The sequence below is a fragment of the Pistacia vera genome, unplaced genomic scaffold (genome assembly GCF_008641045.1).
Source record: "Pistacia vera cultivar Batoury unplaced genomic scaffold, PisVer_v2 Contig614, whole genome shotgun sequence".
Classification (NCBI taxonomy): domain Eukaryota; kingdom Viridiplantae; phylum Streptophyta; class Magnoliopsida; order Sapindales; family Anacardiaceae; genus Pistacia; species Pistacia vera.
Window position 1 is genome coordinate 576,409 of NW_022196462.1, and position 21,775 is coordinate 598,183.

The 21,775-nt window shown below is 34.6% G+C and overlaps 1 protein-coding gene and 1 pseudogene across 1 annotated transcript; one reads left to right on the plus strand and one right to left on the minus strand.

Moving 5' to 3' along the window:
- Nucleotides 1-3,072: 3,072 nt before the first annotated feature.
- On the plus strand, nt 3,073-5,379 carry LOC116110792 (pentatricopeptide repeat-containing protein At1g20230-like). Its single transcript, XM_031397009.1, has one exon. It carries the CDS (start codon nt 3,073-3,075, stop codon nt 5,377-5,379), a length of 2,307 nt encoding a protein of 768 aa, XP_031252869.1.
- Nucleotides 5,380-14,028: 8,649 nt separating this feature from the next.
- LOC116110793 lies at nt 14,029-15,809 on the minus strand (annotated as a pseudogene).
- Between the last annotated feature and the right edge of the window lie 5,966 nt (nt 15,810-21,775).

Genomic DNA, 21,775 nt, shown 5'->3' on the forward strand with positions numbered 1-21,775 from the left:
ATGGCGCAAACCAAATCCTTTCTTCTTCTCTTGAGCCGACAACCTTTTCTTACTCTACTCTTATCTACGCCATACGAAACAAAATCTTTTTACTCAATCACTCCGTGTTATTCGCTCAAATGCTTTCTCACGGTTTGCACCTAATACTTACTTGTTGCCTATATCCTTAGGCTTGCACTGGATTGTTGTCATTGGAAACGGGAAAACAAGTTCATGCAATGGTGTTTGCACACGGGTTTTATTTAGATTCTTTTGTTCAGTCTCTTTGATTCATATGTACGTTCGATGTCAGAAGATGGGGGACGCTCACAAAGTGTTTGATAGATTAGCCCAACCGGATTTGAAAACTTTTAGTGCTCTGCTTGCGGTTACGCGCGACAGGTGCTTGGATCAGCGAAAAAAACTCTTTAACGAGATGGGTCTTTTAAGAGTGGAGCCCGATGTGTTTTACTTGTAATGTTGGTAACAAAAACATTAAAAATATTTAGGGGTATTTAATTGAATTAACAAATTTAGGGGGTTTAAAAAATGTTGAATAAAGTTGAATAATATTGTGAGTTTTTGGGTATTTTACTGTTTAACTTTTTTGGGAATACTAAAAGTAGTATTCCTAAAATCCAACCAAACGAAGCCCTTGAAGCTGGTCTCTGATATAGAGAGGCTTTGCCTCCATGCTTTGGTCTTGGGTAGATGATTAGGCTAAATTTCTTGCACTAACTTCTTATTTCAGTATGCGGTATGTTTTAGGATTATCATTTTATATTAGTTAGTTCATTCATCCTCACACAGGAGACACAATACATTTTTCCCGTCCCTAACCCCTCCAGATTTTGCACAGATTTTGAGCTAATTTGGGGATCCGACACCTATAATGTATTTACTGTCAATCTAACTAACTACTTACGTTTAGAGATTGGTCACATCATTTGTTAATTGCTAGACTTTGCAGGCTGATTATATTTTGTAAGAGTTACAACACTTACGAGTTATGGTTATTCACTGGCCTTGGCTGATTATGTTGATTTAATTGCTTATTCGAAATGTGTCGAAGAAACCTCATCACTCAAATGTTAGATATATTCTTCTCGGTAATTAGAGATCAACAAAGCTAAAGCTTCTTTAGTGTGAGGTACCAAGTCTTTGCTAGACTATTCTCATAGTTGCATGTTAGAATTTTAGCCCTTTATCAAACACAAGTAATCTATAACTTTATATGAGGCGACTATTGGAAGGGTTGTGTAGACTGATGTATTTTAGATGGATCGGTGCAGATTCATGTGGTTTGACTCCAAAAAGACTAATATAAACCAAATGTTACATAGAAAATCCTCGATGATGTAGGTATATGTTCATTGGTTCAGTTACAAAAAACATTGTTCATCTTTCACTCTAGAATAATTGGATATTATCTTTGTACTTATAGCATGGTTTTAGCATCTCATAAAATCAACTAAGATTTTGTTTTAGTGATCAATCAAGTAGTCAGGTTCTTTAGATTGATAGGGTCCACTTGCACTCCACCGTGGATTGACATAATTATTGTCTTCAAAATAAACGGTCATAAAAACAAAAACTGGAGTGGGTTTTACATTCTCACCCTCTTATAAAGATGGTTAAAAACCAAAATTAATATTCCAGGTGACGACCCACAACTCTATTTAGGAACCTGTTAAGAGTCTTAATTGGTCATCATAAAGCTACGTCAGCACTTTGTACCAATTCATATACTTTCTTCTCACTCCCGAAACTCCATCACTATCATACTCATTACAAAACCCTCAAATCTCTAGCAACCTAAATAGCTTCAAAATAATTAATCAATAAAAACACTACGAAGATTAACTGTATAAAACCTATCGAATGTGAAAACGGGAATTTAGACGTAAACTTGACTGGATATCAAAGTGCATGATGTTTAAAATATAAATTAACACAAACATCGTAGGTGCACTCATTAATTTCCATAATTCTTTTTAGATTGAATCTTTCGTTACTTATTAGAGAAATACAATTAATTAGTTTACAATTTGAAAATAATATGCCATTGATGCTGTGAATCTTAACATGATGTTTGAAGAACCACTCCAACAAGTGGAAAGTAGAGGAAAAATTCAGCATGTTTACAATGTGCAAAGCATGAGAAATAACAAATGCATTGTCGTGGTAACTGCAATTCTTAATTGAAAAAAGAATTAAGCACGTTAAAAAAGAAACCAGATTGAACTCCTACCCTTTTTGAGTTTCTCCACCCATGCAAATCAATATTGAAGTCATGCAAATTTTATAAACTTTTTTATTTAGATGATCAATAAGACATCATGAAATTGAAAGATTTTATACCAAAAAAAAATAATTAAAGAATAAGAAAAGAGATACTGACGACTGAGGCAAGAGATGAACGATCAGGGAACGCATGACCGCAGTGTTCAGGGGCTTGTTTGAGAGATGGGCACGTGTCTCGGCTATTGGGGTAGACCAAGTAGAAGACCGCTTCGACAATGATGTTGTCCGAGTCAATTGGCTAATCCTTGCACAAAACTCATCGTACTTTTCCGGAAATAACGACTGGACTTGAATACTATATTTAGATGAATTATTAAGAACAAAAAACAATACTAAGACTGATTATAATATTAGAGTTGTACAGTTTACTTGCTGCTCTCTTGACTTCTATTCGTTAGAATGGTAGGCGAGCAGTGGCGGATTTACTTAATAACGAATGGGGACCACGGCCCCCACTCAAACTTTAAAAAACTTCGATTGTATAAATATTTATATTTAGTTGCATTTTACCCCCTATAAGACTTTGACATTTTGCCCCCACAAATTTTTTTTGTTTATTTTTTGCCCCCATCGAGTGAAATTCCTGGATCCGCCACTGTAGACGAGAAAGAAGGTTTTATTTATTTACCCATAGTTAAAAATAAATATTCCCTTTTATTTATATAATTAACTTAAATGTACGGTACCGTTCTCAGTCTTTTGAAGCTTACCATTGCGTGAAAGGTGAAACAATCAAAGCCCTCTGATATAATTTTATTTGGCACTTCAAAAATAAGGCTGTAACGAATGATGAACTTGACGAAACAAGCTCTTCTTCTCTTCGAAAACACTCCACGTTCAATCTTTCATACCCTCAACTCACTCAAATCATCTCTATCACAGACACAGCAAGCGCATGCTCAAATTCTCAAAACTGGAGTCTCTAATGACACGGGTCTCGCAACAAAGCTTCTGTCTCAATATGCAAATCACCAAGACTTCGATGGCGCAAACCAAATCCTTTCTTCTTCTCTTGAGCCGACAACCTTTTCTTACTCTACTCTTATCTACGCCTACTCGAAACAAAATCTTTTTACTCAATCACTCCGTGTATTCGCTCAAATGCTTTCTCACGGTTTGCCACCTAATACTTACTTGTTGCCTAATATCCTTAAGGCTTGCACTGGATTGTTGTCATTGGAAACTGGAAAACAAGTTCATGCAATGGTGTTTGCACACGGGTTTTATTTAGATTCGTTTGTTCAGTCTTCTTTGATTCATATGTACGTTCGATGTCAGAAGATTGGGGACGCTCACAAAGTGTTTGATAGATTAGCCCAACCGGATGTGAAAACTTTTAGTGCTCTGCTTGCGGGTTACGCGCGACAAGGGTGCTTGGATGCAGCGAAAAAACTCTTTAACGAGATGGGTCGTTTAAGAGTGGAGCCCGATGTGTTTACTTGGAATGGTGTGATTGCAGGGTTTAATCATAGTGGACATCATGAAGAGGCGGTTCTTTTCTTTCAAAGGATGCATTTTAAAGGATTTACGCCTGAGGAGCATAGTGTTTCTAGTGTTCTTTCTGCTGTGGGTGACTTGGAGAATCCCAAACTTGGGATTCAGATTCATGGTTTTGTGATTAAGGAAGGCTTGTTGGAGAACAAGTGCGTCAGTACTTCAATTATTGATATGTACGGTAAGTGTGTGTGTACATGGAATATGTCCAAAGTGTTTCATGAGATAGAAAATTTGGATGTAGGTGCTTGCAATGCTTTTGTTACGGGTCTCTGTAGGAATGGTCTTGTTGACAATGCATTGGAGGTCTTTAGGCAATTCCAAAGCCAAGGAGCGGAATTAGATGTTGTGTCTTGGACGTCAATGATTGCTGGTTTCTCACAAAATGGGAAAGGTATTGAGGCATTGGAACTTTTTAGAGAGATGCAGACAGCGGGGATGCAGCCAGACAATGTTACAATACCTTGCTTGCTATCAGCTTGTGGAAGTATTGCAGCATTGATGCTTGGGAAGGCGGCTCATTGCTTTTCTATCAGAAGAGGAATATCTGATGCTATTTCCGTGTCTAGGGCACTAATTGATATGTATGCAAAGTGTGGAAGGATTCAAATGTCTCGACTTTGTTTTGATATGATGTCATCCAAAAACTTGGTTTGTTGGAACGCTATGATGGGTGGATATGCTAGGCATGGAAAGGCTAAGGGAGCTATAGAGATTTTTCATTTGATGCAAAGAAGTGGACAAAAGCCTTGTTCTATTAGCTTCACTTGTGTATTATCTGCCTGCAGCCAGGCTGGCCTAGCTGATGAAGGCTGCAAATTTTTTGATAGCATGTTTAAAGAGCACGGTATTGAAGCAAGGATGGAGCATTATGGTTGCATGGCAACCCTTCTAGGTCATGTTGGAAGGCTAGAAGAGGCTTATGATATGATTGAGCGAATGCCTTTTGAGCCAAACGCTTGTGTTTGGGGAGCTTTGCTTAGTTCTTGCAGTGTTCACGGTAATGTGAGTATAGGTGAGGCTGCTGCTAAACATCTTTTTGAACTGGAACCTACAAATTCTGGGAACTACATCCTTCTGTCCTATATATATGCTTCCAAAGGCATGTGGACAGAGGTTGATGCGGTGAGAAATATGATGAAAACTTTGGGTTTGAGGAAGAGCTCTTGCTGTAGTTGGATTGAGGTCAAAAATAAAGTGCACATGCTTCCTGCCGGAGATGAATCACATCCTCAGATGGCCCAAATCATGGAGAAGTTGAATAAATTAAACATGGAGATGAAGAAGTCAAGTTACATTCCACATACTGACTTTGTGCTGTGGGATGTGGAGGAGCAGGATAAGGAGCTGATGTTGTGTGGGCACAGTGAGAAGTTGGCTGTAGTGCTTGGACTTCTTAATACTCCAGCAGGAGCTCCTCTTCAAGTGATTAAGAACCCAAGAATCTGCTTTGATTGCCATGTTGTTATCAAATTTATATCCAGTTTTGAGAGGAGAGACATATTTGTTAGGGACACTAATAGGTTCCATCATTTTAAAGATGGAGTTTGTTCTTGTGGGGATTATTGTTGGAAAAATGTTGTAGCTGACTCACAAATTTAGCATCACTCATTCACGCTTGAAAAGGAGGAAGTGAATTTATGCAATTGAGTCCTTTGGTGATGTAGGAAAATTATGGTTAAATTATGATTCCCCATTGTTTCCCTTTCTTTATTTGATTTTCTTATTTATTTAGGGTTTCATTTTAGGAATTTAAGTAGTTTTTTCATTTCATTTGGAGTTTTGTTTATATAGGAAGTTTCAATTTAGTTAAGCCTTACTTTCTTATTATATAATTCCTTGTTCTTATGATACATAATATAAGGATTTTCTAATTTCTTGTTCTAGTAACATTAGGATTAGTTTAGCATAAATAGGCTTGTTATTCTATAAACAATGATGAATGATTTTTTTTAAATAAAATTTCTTGATGATTCCTTTGTGAATTGTTTTGTCGTGGATTCGACATCTTCTTGTGCATTCGCGATTCATTGTTCGTGGATTCGAGCCACTATGCTAGAGCTTATCTCGTGCCTATCCATTTTCTATTATGCAAGTGCTTTTAAAGCAGTTTTATATGTTTGATTCAAATCCATTTTAGTGAGAATCTTTTGTTTCTTTGGCATCTGATAAAATACTAAATACTCTGAGAGATATGTGTACATATGAGTCAATGAATGTCCAGCATTTCCCAGGTTCTGATGCATGTTGGTTGAACCTTTATCAAGTTCAACATAACTAAAATTCTTTGCTTTTGGTGCTTCTTTATTGGTGGAGTGGAGAACAGAAACTGGACGCATTCTTTAGGTATTGTATAGTATATAAATTATTTAGCCTGTTTTCCCAATTATGATGTGTAATATAGTTACATGGAATTTATGTTCTCACTGTATCACTTTGTTCATTAGCGTATACTTTGCCTAGCATAGACTTTTTTGTTTTCTTTAAAAAAAAAATAAATAAATAACAATGATTCGGGTGCGTTTGGCTCCCTATTTCTACCCATATTCTCAATCCTATTCTCCAAATATTGTTTGGCACATTATTCCAGAAATATTACTATATTTTTTAATTACTTTTAGACCCCTTAAGTTTATTAATTTCATTAAATACCCCCAGAAAAAAGTTTGAAAATTAACAAAAACACCCCTATCAACCCACACTTGCCAGATTCCGACAATCTTTGTCGGTGGTAGTCGGAATCTGTCCAACGACCTACACCACGACCAGAATTGGTTGGTAGTTCATCGATTTGCCCTTTTTCGACCAGATCCACCACGGATTTGGCCGAAAAAGGCCAGATCTGGCCGTCAGCGACGGCCTAACGGCCAAAGAAATGGCCATCGTTGACCGAAAACGATGGCCAAAGATGGACTTGTTTGGCCTTTTCCGGCTGTCAACGGCCACATTTGGCCGTAGATCTGGCCTTTTTCGGCCAGATCCGTGGTGGACCTGGTCGGAAAGGCCATAGCGACACGTTACAACATAGATCCGACCAGTCTATGTTTTAACGCAATTTTTCAGCCAGATTCAGACGGTGGTGGCCGAAATCTACCATTGTGGGTGGTGGGGGTGTTTTTGTCATTTTATATGTTGGGGTGTTTAATTAAATTAGCAAACCCAGAGGTTTTTTTTTTTAATTTTTAAAATTTACCTCGTAATACTCTCTCATTCAACTACCCAATATTATTCTCAAAATCTTATCCAAAATAATAAGTCAAACGCACCCGAAGTTTTTCAATTAAACAAAAAAGTGTTCTTCCTTATAAGGAGGGCCTAGCTCTTCCAAAGTATACTATAATAGTATAAACAGTATAATCTTCAAGGCTTTAGGTAGAGTAGACAAGTATGTTTGATATTTAAAAATACAGGACAAAAAGATGAAGAATCCAGTAGGACAGTTTAGTATTCTTTGTAGTCTATTGTAGGGGCGGGATAAATAATCCGAAAACCGAACGAACCGAAACTGAATCAAAAATTAGGTTTTTTTACAAACCGGTTCAGTTTTCGATTTGTATAATTCAAAAAACCGAAAAACCGGTTCGATTTTCGGTTTGAAAATTATTTCAAACTGGTTAACCGAAAACCGGTTTTTAAAGCACTTTTACCCTAACTATAACAGCAAAAAAAAATTTTGGCTCCTCTCTATTTCTCTTCACACATAGTTCAGACTCTTCTCCGCGACTCAGCCTCCAAATCTTAGTTAAATCTCCCTATTCCACACCGTGAGCTACAGAGCTACTCCATAGTCCATCCACCCCGTGAGCTACTGCTGCTGCATCCACTCTCCAGCGATCTTCACAGTCCAGTCTTCCACACCGTGAGCTACAGAGCTACTCCATCCACACCGCTGCTCCATCCACACAATGAGCTACTGCATCCACTCTCCAGCGATCTTCACAGTCCAGCGATCTTCACAGTCCACCGTGAGAAGACTCCACTGTGAGCAGACCCACCCTAAAGAGACTCCACCCTGAGCAGACTCCACCGTGAGCAGACCCACCGTGAGCAGACTCTTGATTTTTATGTATTCTTTGTTTGTTATTTTTTTAATCTTGTTTTGCTTTCTGGGTTTGTTTTAGTGAAGGAAGGTAATGTTGTTTGTGCTGTTTTGGGATACTTTGCACTTGTTAGAAGGAATTGTGGCGATGCTGGTGTGGCGTGAAGGAAAATGGGGGTTTTTCTTTATTGATTTTGGGATTTTGTGAGATGGTTTTCTGGAAACTTTGTTGTTAGATTAAGTTTTGGTAAAGTTAACCCTACACTACATTTGAAGAGATTAAGGCTGTTAACTATGGATTAGAGATGTAAAGCTCATAATTAAGGAGCTTATGTAACAAATATTATTAATAATCCTTTAATTTTACATTTTCGGCGTATTTTGTTACTAATTTTACTTGTTTCTGATTTCTGAAACCGATGGATGGTCCTCACTATGTAGCAATCCAATGGTCTCTAATTTTCACATGCCTGTTAATATTATTAAGATTGTCTCTGCCTTTCTCGACACTTCAAGTCAAAGCCAAGTTTCTCCTTGAGAGAACGTTAATGTTGTCCACCAAATAATCAAATACAAAGCTTTTGTATAATGTTGATTTTTAGTCTTCATGCACGTTGTTATAGGATTTCGAATACAACTAACAAAAAAATTTGAAATATAATATACCACAATAGTTGATATAATTTATTTGTTCATAGCGAATTATAGATTACTCTTTGATTTTTGCTTATTAGAGATGTAAGCATGTATATGGAACAGGTAGATGTGGTTCTAGATTATGTCTTTTTCATGACTATGATTTATTTCTTTCATTTACCTTAAAGCTTTGGGTCACTGCAATTTTTTATTATAAATAATGATACTTTACTTAATGCATAAATATGATTTATATTGATGTCTTATTTACTTAATACATATTTTTATTTGATGGAATTGTAGATGTCATCGGCCGCAGACAATACTGGTGAGACACCGACAAGTATGACTCCAATTCCAAATTCCATGGCACCACTAGCACCTTTAGCCCCCAAACGTGCAAGGGCAACAAGTCTAGGAAGAACACAGACTCTATTGAGAAATTCTTTTGTGCAGTTTGGGCTGAGTTGAACTTGATAGACAAATGGTGCCATGAACTTGGTTCGCTCTGTTATAATTGTTACTGTCTTTTAAATCATACTGTTGATGTTCCATTATAAAAGTTTTGACTATTGTATTGTTTGTAATTTCAGTATCTGGTTAGCAATTTCTATCGTAGATCCATGCACATGCACATATGGAGGGAGGAAGAACACAGATATGTCTATGCTTCAGCCCAAAACTTCACCTTTCTATCATGGAAAAATCTTGAAGCTAGTCTGTGAAATAGAGAGGCTTTGCCTGCATGCTTTGGTCTTGGGTAGACGATTAGGCTAAATTTCTTGCATTAACTTCTTATTTAAGTATGCAATATGTTTTAGGATTATTATTTTATATTGTAAGTTCATTCATCCACACTCAGGAGAAACTATACATTTTTCCCGTGCCTAACCCGCCCAGATTTTGAGCTAATTTGGGGAATTGGCACCTATAATGTATTTACCTTCAATCTAATTACCTACTTACGTTTAGAGATTAGGTGTAAAAGAAAAAAAAATAGAAAAGAAAAATACATCAATAGCTAGACCTGAAAATTAATAAAGACATTTTTTTTTTTTTATCAAAACATATACGGGATATGGGAGGATAATAAAAGAAAATTACAAAATCCAATTAATTGAATATGCGTTAAAAGTTATTTTTGAAATATATATAGGATTAACATTATTATTAAAGGAACATAATTATAATTCTCTTATTTTATGTATTGTAATTAAGTAGAAATTTGATTATATAGTAATATGTATTGGATAGTCATCAACAAGGACGGATTTAGCCCCTTTGAGGGCCTACCCTCATATTTAAAAAAAAAAAAAAAATTATTAACGTACAGGCCACAAAAAATTATTAATTAATATATATATCCAGTTTCACTCTAAATTTAAAAAAAAAATAAGAATTATTATACATATATCTAGGTCTACAAAAAACTTGTTATTAATATATATATTTTAAGCCCACATCATATTAAAAGTTTAAAATTCTCTCAGGCCACAAAAAATTGTTAAATAATATATATATCTACATCCACTCTCAGATTTAAAAAACATAAAAACTATTATACATATATCTAGGTCTACAAAAAATTTGCTATTAATATATATATTCTAAGTCTACATCATATTAAAAGTTTAAAACTTTCTACACTCTTTTTCTCCACGGCTCCACCTGCTTTTTATGATTTTATCCCCAAAATTATTTGCTCTCGCATTCTCTCTTTCTCATTCTCTTTCTCTTTCTCTTTCTCACATTATTCGCTCTTAAAACTTTTGAAGACCGAAATTATTAAATTTTCACTATTCAAGGTGTCATAATTAGCTCCGTTTTTTATTTTATCAATTTTAGGTATGTCCATTATTTATTTCAAGTTAGTTTATTTTAGGATTGAATCCTTTTTTTTTTTTAGGTTTTTTATTCTAATTTGAGGGAAAAATACGTTAAACTTATGAGTTTATTTTGTATTTTGTGCTGAGAATAAACTTGTTTTCTCAAATTAAAACACTGACTATATTTTAAAGGACATTATTCTTCACCTTTCACCAACCACTTTCTTATATTTCTAACGTCACCATTCAACTGCTCAAAACTATTAAAGAAATTTGGGTTACCATCTATGTTTATACTAAGAAAATTCCCCCTTTTTTATGAATTTATATTAAAAGTCAATGTAACGTTGACTTGATTTAAGTTTTGGTTGACTTTAGATTAATTAGGTTAGGTCTAATCAAAATCATGAAAATTCATATTATAATCTTTGGAAGCAAAAAATAAAAATATTAAAAGAAGGTTTTACTCAAGGTTTACTCAAAATTTTGCTTCACATTGATTTATTCAAGTAGGAAAATATTGTGTTGTTGCATATTATTTTCACTCAAGTTCTTAATATTGTATTTTTTTTTTTTTTTTTTATTAAGGTTTGGTGATTTTTTAAGTTTTCACTAGTTATTTGGCAAATAATGGCAGAGCCGCAGATGCCCCCAGACAAAAATCTTGGATCCGCCACTGGTCATCAATACTAGGAAAGAAGAAGTTGGTGATATATACATGAATCATATGTGTGGATGGCCACCGGTTAATATTAAAGACAGACTTTCTTGTCTTCAATACATAAAATTATTTTTATTTTTATTTTTTAATTTTAATTGGACGAGTTCATACATTGAATTTGCATGAGGAAGAACATGGAAAACTGTATATCACAAACTAATGCACATTACACAGGAAAACAAAATATGCATGAAGCGTTATGTAAAACTAGGGTCAGGGTTTTACAATATTATTTGGTTAGCAAATTGTATCAAGAAAAAAAAATAGATCAAGTTGATTAACTTCTCACTTGTACAGAATTAACAAAAGAAAATTAAATGGAATTAAAAAAATATATTAAGATATAAGAGGATGTTAAAAAGAAAAGTTCACAACCCACCAAATAAATAATTTTAAAAAAGAATTAAAAAAAATAAAACGAGGGTTGAGAAGAGCTTTGATATTACTGTTTTTCCCAATTAATTTTAAAATTAAATGGAACATCATAATAACGATAAGGCTGCTATTACAGAAACAACACTAGTTAATTCAAAATAATACACATGATATACACGATTTTATAATAAATAATAATATTGTCAATCACATGATTCAAAAGCAATATTTATGGGATAAAATATTGTAGAAAAAAAATATTTAAAGAAGGAATATTTATGTTTTTTCCCATATTTAAAAAATGTTTTGTGGGTCAAATGTAATTTCCTTAATTAAACGTGGATTTAAAATATAAATTTTATAAAACATTTTAGTCTCATAGTCCATATCAAAGAGCACATAATGCTTTGATTAATTGTTTAAATGATCTATAGTCTATACTTATTGTTAAAATACTGTAAATGGTGGTTTATTTTATACCATAAGTTTGAACAAGAAATAATGCAATCTACTTTAAAAGAATACAATAATATCAAATCAATAATATTACCGATATCTAAATTTTAAAATTAAGTGGGTTGAAATCCTTAAAATTAAATTTGATAAAAAGAAAATAGTCATGATATTGTAACATTCTTCTTCATTTATAATGTGGCTAACACATTATATTTACTTTTATAATTAATATATTTATTTAGTTAGGATAGTAAAATCCTCAAATCCTTTCAAGTGCAATTTTTTTTTTTTTTTTTTTTTTTAGAAACTCACATCATATTATTGACAACAAAACTAAAATTATTCACAATTTGAATTTTTCAGTACAATTTGTATTGCAAAAACAAACATTAATTAAAAAGGGGGAAAGACAATTTCTCACCAAGGTTTGGCAATTAAAAAAGGGAGAAAGACAATTTCTCACCCAAGGTTCAGCGAAACGACACTTTCCCACCCACTGTTATATTCCATTAGAGAAATCCATTACTATTTGACTGTAAAGGCGAAAATATTCTTTACTATTTGATTAATAATTTTTATTATTTATGTCATGCAACAGAGTCAATTACCAATATATCCTCTAAATATGAAAATTGATATAAATTTTAGTTAATTCCAATAAAACATTATTTTTATAAAAAGTTAGAGAGACAAATGTAAATTTACATTCCCATTAACAATAACAATACCCTATAATTGAGCAGTATAAAAAGGTGCTGGCAGTACAGTATCAAATAAGCATTGAGAAGATTCTACAGAGAGAGAAGAAACAAAAACACGACAAAACCAGATTAGTTTTTTTTTTTTTTTTTTTTTTTTTTTTTCTTTTGATTGGTTCTGTCTCTCCTTTCACTTCTTTACTATCCACACACACACACACTCTGGACAACACAACAACATTTTACAAAATCAAATTTTTAATTTTCTAGTATTCACATAGATGATAGACCATAGTACCCACTATCCAAAACCCTCAAACCCACATGGCTTCTCTGACATTCTCTTTCATTCTCCAACCTCAATTTCTTGCTGTTCATCTTCTTTCTTCTTCTTCTCCTTCCTCCACCAAATGTATTCTACCACACTTCTTCTTCTTCTCTTCCTTCACCAATGTATTCTGCCCACATAATCTGTTATAAAATATTAGTAATCGCAAGTAATATCTATGAATATAAAAAACAATAGAATTAAATGTCAATAAAATAAAAGAAAATACAATAAAATTAACAATACCAACAACGTGATCACGTGTGGAGATCATTCAAAATAGGAAAAGATCTAGTAAAGATACATCTTAGGATGAATGTTAGCTTGTGTAACACACAGTTTCCTTAAAGCAGATTCGTCTCTTCACCGAGTGCACAAGAATTTGAGTAGCGTCTGTTTCCCAAGATACAACGATAGATGACTAGAAGAGAAGGACCACTCTTCTATTCTAAGAACTGAATTAAGCCTTAACTCCAACAAAGGAAAACTTTAGAAACTAGAGAGAAATGAGAGATTGAAATTCTGATGTGTTTGAAATGAGGAAGAACACCTTTATACTACTCAAGATGGGACAAAACGTTGAATTTCATCATTATTTTCCACCTTTTCACTTTCAATTCTTAAAACCTCCTCCAGTAATCCACTAACTTTTCATCTTTCAAATTCTCACTCACACCACCACATCTCATTTCATTCAATTTATAATAAATCCAACATAACTTCTCTTCTCCTTCCTCCTCCAAATGTATTTGCCCACTGCAACTCCCCAAAATGCTAGATATGACCATGAGCCCATCGAATTGTTAAATTTGAATTCTTCTATGCACTTAAAGCATATGCCATACATTTGATTAAATGCAGTTTTTGTTACTAAAATATATATTAAATCACCAAAATAATATTTTTGGAATTTAGCTAAAATTTAGTTACAATTTTTTTTTTTTTCACAAACTCACAAAACACAAGATCTAGCTACTTCCAACAAACTCATTAAAATTTCAAATCTCTACTGATATTATTCAACTGAAATTCATATACAGATGTTTTTTTTTTTTTCAAGAACCCAAACAACACAACATAACATCCAGCAAAACCCATTGAAGTTTTTTTATCTCTACTGAAATTTAACAATTAAAATTCATATACAAACTCTTTTCACAAACCCACACAACTTAAAATCTAGCATCCAACAAACGTAAAACACCCATTTCAAGAAAATGAATCTTCAAATCCTCCAGCCACTGAAAATCCACAAAAAATAAACCCCAAAATCACAAACCCACAGACCATAAGTTCCAAAAGAAGAAGTGTGTGCGGAAAAAGAAAGGGGGCTGCGGTGTCGGCATCAGTGTCACGGTCGAGCTAGGTGTTTGTGACACTGCCTTCGACCACGATTTAGTTGGTTGCTAGCTGAATGGGTGGCGTCGTAGCCAGCCCAGCTTATGGCTGGCTGCCAGCAAGTTACGCCAGCGTCGTAGCCTCCAGCGTAGAAGGAAAAGATGATAGAGAAGAAAAAATAAGGAAAAAGAAACAGAAGGAAAGGAAAGAGAAAAAAAAAAGCATATTTCAATTTTTAAATTTTGATTTATGAGGCTTCATGTAAATTGACCCTCTTGCCCTTCTTCAGAACAAATTTTCTTAACAAAACATAATGGTGGGTGGGGAAAATGTCATTTTGAAACTCAACGGGTGGGAAAGTGTTTTTGGCCAAACCTGGGGTGGGAAAGTGTTGTTTCTCCCATCAGAAAGGTAATAAATAGTTGCTTTATGCAAAACCGTATAAGAAATTAAACATGATTTATATAAGAGATTTAAAACTCGTAATCGTATGTGTTCATACATTAAATTTACATAAGGAAGATCATGAAAACTTCGTAGCAAAAACTAAACCACAATTCACAAGAAAACAAAATATGCATTAAGAAATGAGGCGATAGACTTCTTAATAAAGACTTTTCGATACAAAGAAATATTGAGATGTTGGAGGATGTTAAAAGAAAAATTACAAAACCTAATAGATCCAATAATATCCTATAAACTGTAATTGAGATGGCAAGACCACATGAGTTGTGGCCGGATGACAAGAATATTTTATTATCTCATATTTTTTAGACATTAGCTCTTACTATTTTTATATTTTGTTAATTGTAATCTCGTATATAAGGGAGATAGAGTAATAAAGGGGGTGTGCGGTTTTATAGTCAATAGGTATTGCCTTGCTGTCTTGGTTTCCTCCGTTAAGCCAACAATTAATTTATTTTTCCAACTAGCTCTACTCTGCAATATAGTACTTCTAAGAGGAAAAACCAGTTTTACCATATTTGCTATAACTTTTTTCTCTTCCACCTTAACAGACTTGTACATAAGATCTTCAGTAGGCACAACTGCTAAAGTAGATAAAAATTTTCCTAGAAATGTGAGGATTTGAGGTATGGGCCATCTGGGATTTACTTTGTCCGAAATTTTACACATGGGTGCAACCAAAATTGCTCCATCAAAACCTTGAGAATCAACGAAATGGATCAAAAGACAAATAGCACCACCCATTGATTCTCCATATAAAAAACGAGGTAACCCATTAAAGGAAGGATCTTGTTTAACAGAGTTAAAGAAAGACAAACAATCTTGAACAAGAAGATCAACATTTGGTACATTAGCCCTATTACCGTGAGATCTGCCATGGCTTTCAATGTCAAGAACAAAACCCATCTGGGCAAGAAAGATTGTCGTGGCTTGAAAAGTCCAGCTCATGTCATTGCCGTATCCATGGGCCATTCAGAGGAGGCCGCGTGGAGGGGTGTTGGTGGGTATCCATGATCGGTAAAGAATGATAAGCCTCTTGGTGAAGTGACGTATGAGCTTGTTGATTTGATTCTTTGTCGATGGTAATATTCTTCCTCGGGAGTGCTGCCCCAGTAGTGGGAAAGCGCTTGGAAATCCTCCATTAATGGCGAGTGAGTGAGAGAATTGGGTTTTGCTCTCCCAGCGTTCGTTGGAATTGGATTATGAATGTGATTGAGTTTCACTTTGGTAGAACACTTATAACCAAAAACTTTCTTATTTTTTTTTATTGTGTTTCAATCGAATCAGATTTGAAGATGGAAAAGAAAAATTAAGCATATTTCATTAGGAATTTTTTTTTCTTGGCAAGATTTGTTCAATGATAGCGGCAAAAGTTTGGATTTTCCTATTTCTTTCGATTAATACTTTTAGGGTACGTTTGGTTCAAGGAATATTATATTATTAAGGAATGTTGTATTACTAAAAAGATAGATTGTTAGGGAATCCTTAGAAAAATGTATTTGGTTGGTTGGAATAAATTGATAGGTATGTTATAATAATATGTTTGGTTAGGAGGATAAATGAGTGGGTATATTATATAGATTACTAAATTGCCCTCCTTTTTAAATAATAATATAATATTATTTTTAAAATGATTTCTTTTAACCCACTATATTTGAAATTTTGCTAAAATATCCCAGCCATATAAAACTTTAATTTTGAGCAAAATCATCCCTACCCACCCCAAGCCACTGCCGGCAGCCGTTGTAATGGCACACGACAGGCCAGATCTGGCTAGTCATGCACCGGTAAGGCCTAATTCGATCATGGATCTTTGATCCATGGCAAAAAAAGGGCTAGATATGGCCGTGAATATGGCTATTTCACGGCCATATTTGAAACGGCTATAGATCTAGTCGTGAAAAGGCTAGATCTTTGGCCATGAAACAATGACCATTTCATGGCCAAAGATCTGGCCTTTTCACAGCCAGATCTATGGCATTTCACGGCCAGATCTATGGCGTTTCACGGCCACATCTTTGGTCGTGAAACAGTCAAATTTGGTCGTTTCCGGTGATGGATCACAAATCCATGGCCAGAAACGTCCTTACCGGCAAGATCCCGTCGGTCTTGTGCCGATATGACAACTTTTACAGACGGCTAGTGGTGGTGGCTAGCTAGCGGCCGACGATGGTCTTGGATGGTTGGGGGTATTTTGTTAACTTTTAAACTTTTTTGTGCTTGGGGTGTTTTAGCTAAATTCTCAAATATAGCGGGTCTGGGCTAATTGTTATTTGGTAGACATATGAGGGCAAATGTGTCCGAAATGATATAATATTAAGGGTAAAATAGGGTCAAAATTAAGATTACCTCGATAATCTTATATTAACACTCCTTGGGAAGATAATCTGATTACCCCCAATATAACCAACAGTAAACATTATTTGCAATAAAATATTACATAATATTTTATTACTTGACAACTAAACGAGAGAATCTTGAAAATTAAACAAGGATTACATGATTAATCTTATATCACCTCAAACCAAACGCAACCTTAGGGTTTAATTTTGTTTTAGTTGCTTAATTGTTTGGTTACGCAATTAGGCTGAGTTTTTAATTAGGGCAGATTTTCGTTCTGGGTGATTTTGGTTATTTTGGGTGCATTTTGTGCTTTTTGGGAATTAAAATAGGAGAAAATGGTAAATTTGAAGAATTTAAATGTTTTGAGTTGAATAGAATATGATTGGATTTTGAATTAAATTGTGAATATTAAAACAAATATCTATTTTGATAGGATTGGATAGGATAATAGGAGGATAGGATAGGCTGAAAAAAATGAAACAAATGGAGCCAATCCTTATTTGACTAATTCAACTATAACTCATTAAAAAATAGATAATTTAATTAAAAATATATTTATTTCTTAACAACATAACATTCCCTTCCATTTGAAAACACCCTTGTCCTCAAGGGTTTAATTCAAGTAAGGTGGCCATGAAAATTCAGGACTTCTACCAATAATTTCCATTTCTTCGTCTACATCACCGTCATTGAAACAAGCTTGAATCATGAACAACTTTTTGCACCGATGTCCGAGACCAATTTTTTCATTACATTTGAAGCATAGTCCCTTTTTCCTTCGTTCATCTATTTCTTCAATTGTTAGTCTCTTGATTGGCATTGTTGCTGGACCACTTTCAACTTCATAATTTGTGGACAAAACTTTGGATGAGACGAGATCACAAGCTTCGTTCTTGGCTTCATAAAGCCTGGCTAACCCAATGGCTGAGGACAATGTTTAACACGACCTGTCCCGAATTTCCTCATCCCGTAGGATCCGGGCACTCCCACAAGACTCGGATACCTGAGATGTGCCATGTAGAAAAATTGTGAAACCTGTTAAAGGACTTACTTTTTCTGAATAACATCGTAGTATTTCCATTTCTAGCATCTAAAAAAAAAAAAAACGTAAAACCGTCTTTCGTTTTAAAAAAAAAAAAAAAAAAAGATTTAGGGAAACTTGTGGCGTCAGGTTTTCCACTTATAAAATACTTTCCGAAAACATAAATAAAAGGAAATACATGATGGGAAACATGAGTTTTTGAAGCGGAAGTCCAAAATACAATATGACATAAATATAAAACCCACATAAAAAGATGTTGACGCGTGGCACAACCCTGAGGGGAGGCTCACTGCTCGGCACAATCTCCGGGAGATCCTGGTGAGGGGGAAAAACATTTAAAAAGGGGGTGAGCTGAAATACTCAGTGAGTGGGGGAAAGGGGAGGTTTATAAAAGTTCTTAAAAAAAAAGAAATAATAATTCTTGATTGGCATCTTTTTATAATAAAATAACATACAACAATTCTTAAACAAATCCTGATGAGAATATAATTCTATGAATATGCAATGGAAGCAAACACCCCATTCACGTATGCAATATGTGATTTATTTCTAACCACCCTACACTCAGTAAACTGTGCTCTAACTTACTTCCTTTACCTGTATCGGGTTCTGAATCAAACCTCAACATTTGGTATTAGAAACTGTCACCACAACTAGTACCAATCTATCATACTTGTGGGCGTCCCACACACAGGCAGAGCGAGGGACGTACCTGTCATACCCAATAAGGTCTATCATCGCGCGGGCAAAGCCTCAAAACAGTCATAGTTGGCGGACCACTCAATGCCTAGGCAGAGCACTGATAACTGTCATACACATGCGCAGAGCCAAAATCTGTATCATTGGGGGATGGGTACTTCGTAAGGTGGCTATAGAACTACAAAAAATCTTATGCATATTCTTAACTGACATATCACTCATGAACATTTCACATATTGGCTTATAAATTCTGCATGTTGACATAATATTCAAAAAATCACATACAAGGGTGAAACTGCAATTTTCTAAACATGTTTTAAAACTGACAGTTCAACCCCTTTTTTTTTTTTTTTTTTAAAAAAATAATATCCACCAAGTAAACCCACCAACCTAATTAATCCATTAATTTAAATAAGCCCACAATTAAGAAATAAAAACCCAACAGCCTAACTATTTCAATAAACCAAACACCTTTAAGCCTATTTACTTAAACTCAACACCATTAGGCTCAATTTCTTCCATTAAATCCCAAACCCAAGTCCTATATCCATCAATTAACACTACATATAACATGTCAAACTCTAATTTGATCACATATGCGGATAATATAATCAAAGCATATATATATCAAGGAGTAATGAATTACATTACGCATGCGAAAATGTGCATCTCATGGAAATAAAAAGGGCCACCGAATGTTTAAATGCAGTACTCAAGAACTCAATACAATTTCCATTCAATTGCCTTAACTTCTAGCATTTTAAAACACCATGGAAATCAATTTTCTCAAAGGCATTCTAGCTAGAAGCATGCAAGTGTATTCAACCAACCAACTTTTAGTTCAAAAACATAACTCAAGCATCTCCCAAAATGCTGTCCAATCGAATCCATGCAATCAAAATATCCAGCCACCATCACAGTTTATTGAAACAACCAAATGCATGCAAGTTCAATTACATTCCATTTTAAAAACTCAAATCAACCACTCTAAAATCTATCCGAAAAACATACAAGAGAAAGTAACTCAAGCAAGCTTCACTTTTAGCTCAAACCTTATCAAAATACAAAAATGGCATACTACAATTAACATGCAAGCATAGATCTAAACTTTTAAGGAAAGTTTTCATTTAATCCACTCACTATTCTAGCTCAGCCGAAGCTCCCTGCACTCTCCTCCACTCTTCTCTTCTGATCCTAGCATCAGGAACAACAATGGTTAATTTTTCTATTGGATTGAATAAGAAATGAGAGATCTACCACCCAAGCTGCATGCATGAATAACCAGTCTGCTCTTCTTTTCTCCTCCCAAGATTTTTCATTTCATCTCCTCCATTTCTCTCTCACTCTACCATTTTCAGCCGAACCCATTCTCCTCTCTTCTCCTTTTTCTTCTTTTCTTCTTCTTTCTTTATATCCTCTCTTCTATCTTTTCTCTCTTATCTTTTCTCTCTTTCTCCTTCCGTTTTCCTCTTTTTTTTTTTTTTTTCTTTTTCTGCTCTGCTCTCGCTTTCTCCCTCAACTCTCATCTTCTTCTTCTTCATTTGGGCGAACAACCCATTTCTTTTTCTTTTAAACAAAAGTCTTTCTTTTTCTTTTTCTGAAATTTTAATCTGCCCCCCAAAATTCTCTTAATTTCTCTAACCCCGCCACATAAGCTTTTCCTAGCAAAAGTGTCCAGATTTTTCCATCTTGATACATGCAAACCCATCAGAATTTATTTCTTTTATTTTTACCCCTTAACACAAACTTTAAAAACTGACAGAAATGCCCCTTTCTTACAACAGTACCATAAAATATTCAAATAGAAAGGGAAGTAAATAACTAAATAAAATCCATGCTATTACTAAATTAGAAATGGGGTTTTACAATGTCGAAGGTCGATTTGCTAGCACATCAGCTCGGATGGAATCTTTAAACCACTTATAAAACAACTAACTTGTCTACCTTGCGGCAAGGAACTTGCTTTCAGTAATAATTTCTCAAATTGCTTCTGGAATTCTCATACTGAACCTTGTTATTGTAACTTAGTAAGCTTTCCAAAAAAATCAAGGAATTGATTAGGACCAAAATGCGAGTGGAGCCCTTCTTTAAATTCCTCCCATCCAACAACAATCATCTCTTGCTTTAGGGGTTGGTACCATAATTGAGCATTGACTGCTAGCTAATATTAGCCGACCATGTGCTCCGACTCAGCTAAATACACCAAGAATTGTGACAGTTCCCAACGCTTCGTCAAAGTGTCACATCTATCTCTTGAATGACTCAACTCCATTCTCATGCCTCGGCCTTTCATGAAATGGGGAATGGATATCATAGGCAAAATACCAACCGCGTCGGGCCAACGGGTGTACATGCTTGCGCTTACCGACTACTTCACTAAGTGGATGGAAGCGGAAGCCTTCGCCCAAATCAAGGATTGCGAAGTAAAAAGCATCATGTGGAAGAATATGATTTGTCGGTACGGCCTACCAAAAGAAATTATCACCGACAATGGCACCCAATTTATCAATTCTGGCTTCCAAGACTTCTGTAGAATGTGGGGGATCAAATTAAGCTTCTCCTGATAGTGTATACCCTAAGAACCAATCATGTCGTCGGTTCCAAGGCATTATGTTTTGTATATATATGTTAATGTATATATTTTGTATATATTTTTTTTATCTTATTAATAGAAGAAAGTGTTCTTATTTCACATCTGGTTTATTGCTTTATTTATATATATGTATTACATGTAAAATGTTCGAATGATACAAATCTTTAGAAGATTAAAATCATCAAAGTATTCCCTACGTAGGTAATATTAATTAGGCAATAATATTACATAGTAGGCATATTGAATGCCTCCATAAAATATTATGTGATGGCATTAGTGTGGGTGATTATAAAAGTTATATCACTAGGGTATTAGCATGGATAAGCGGTTAGTAAACTATTTATCGAATATGGCCATTTATGATGAATCACATGGACATTTAAAATGTTGTCAATGACTCATCATAAGATCGTACTAGTGTATTATTAATCCTTAGACC

Coding starts and splice junctions, on each gene's coding strand:
- LOC116110792 (XM_031397009.1), top strand. CDS start 3,073: ATGAACTTGACGAAACAAGCTCTTCTTCTCTTCGAAAACACTCCACGT.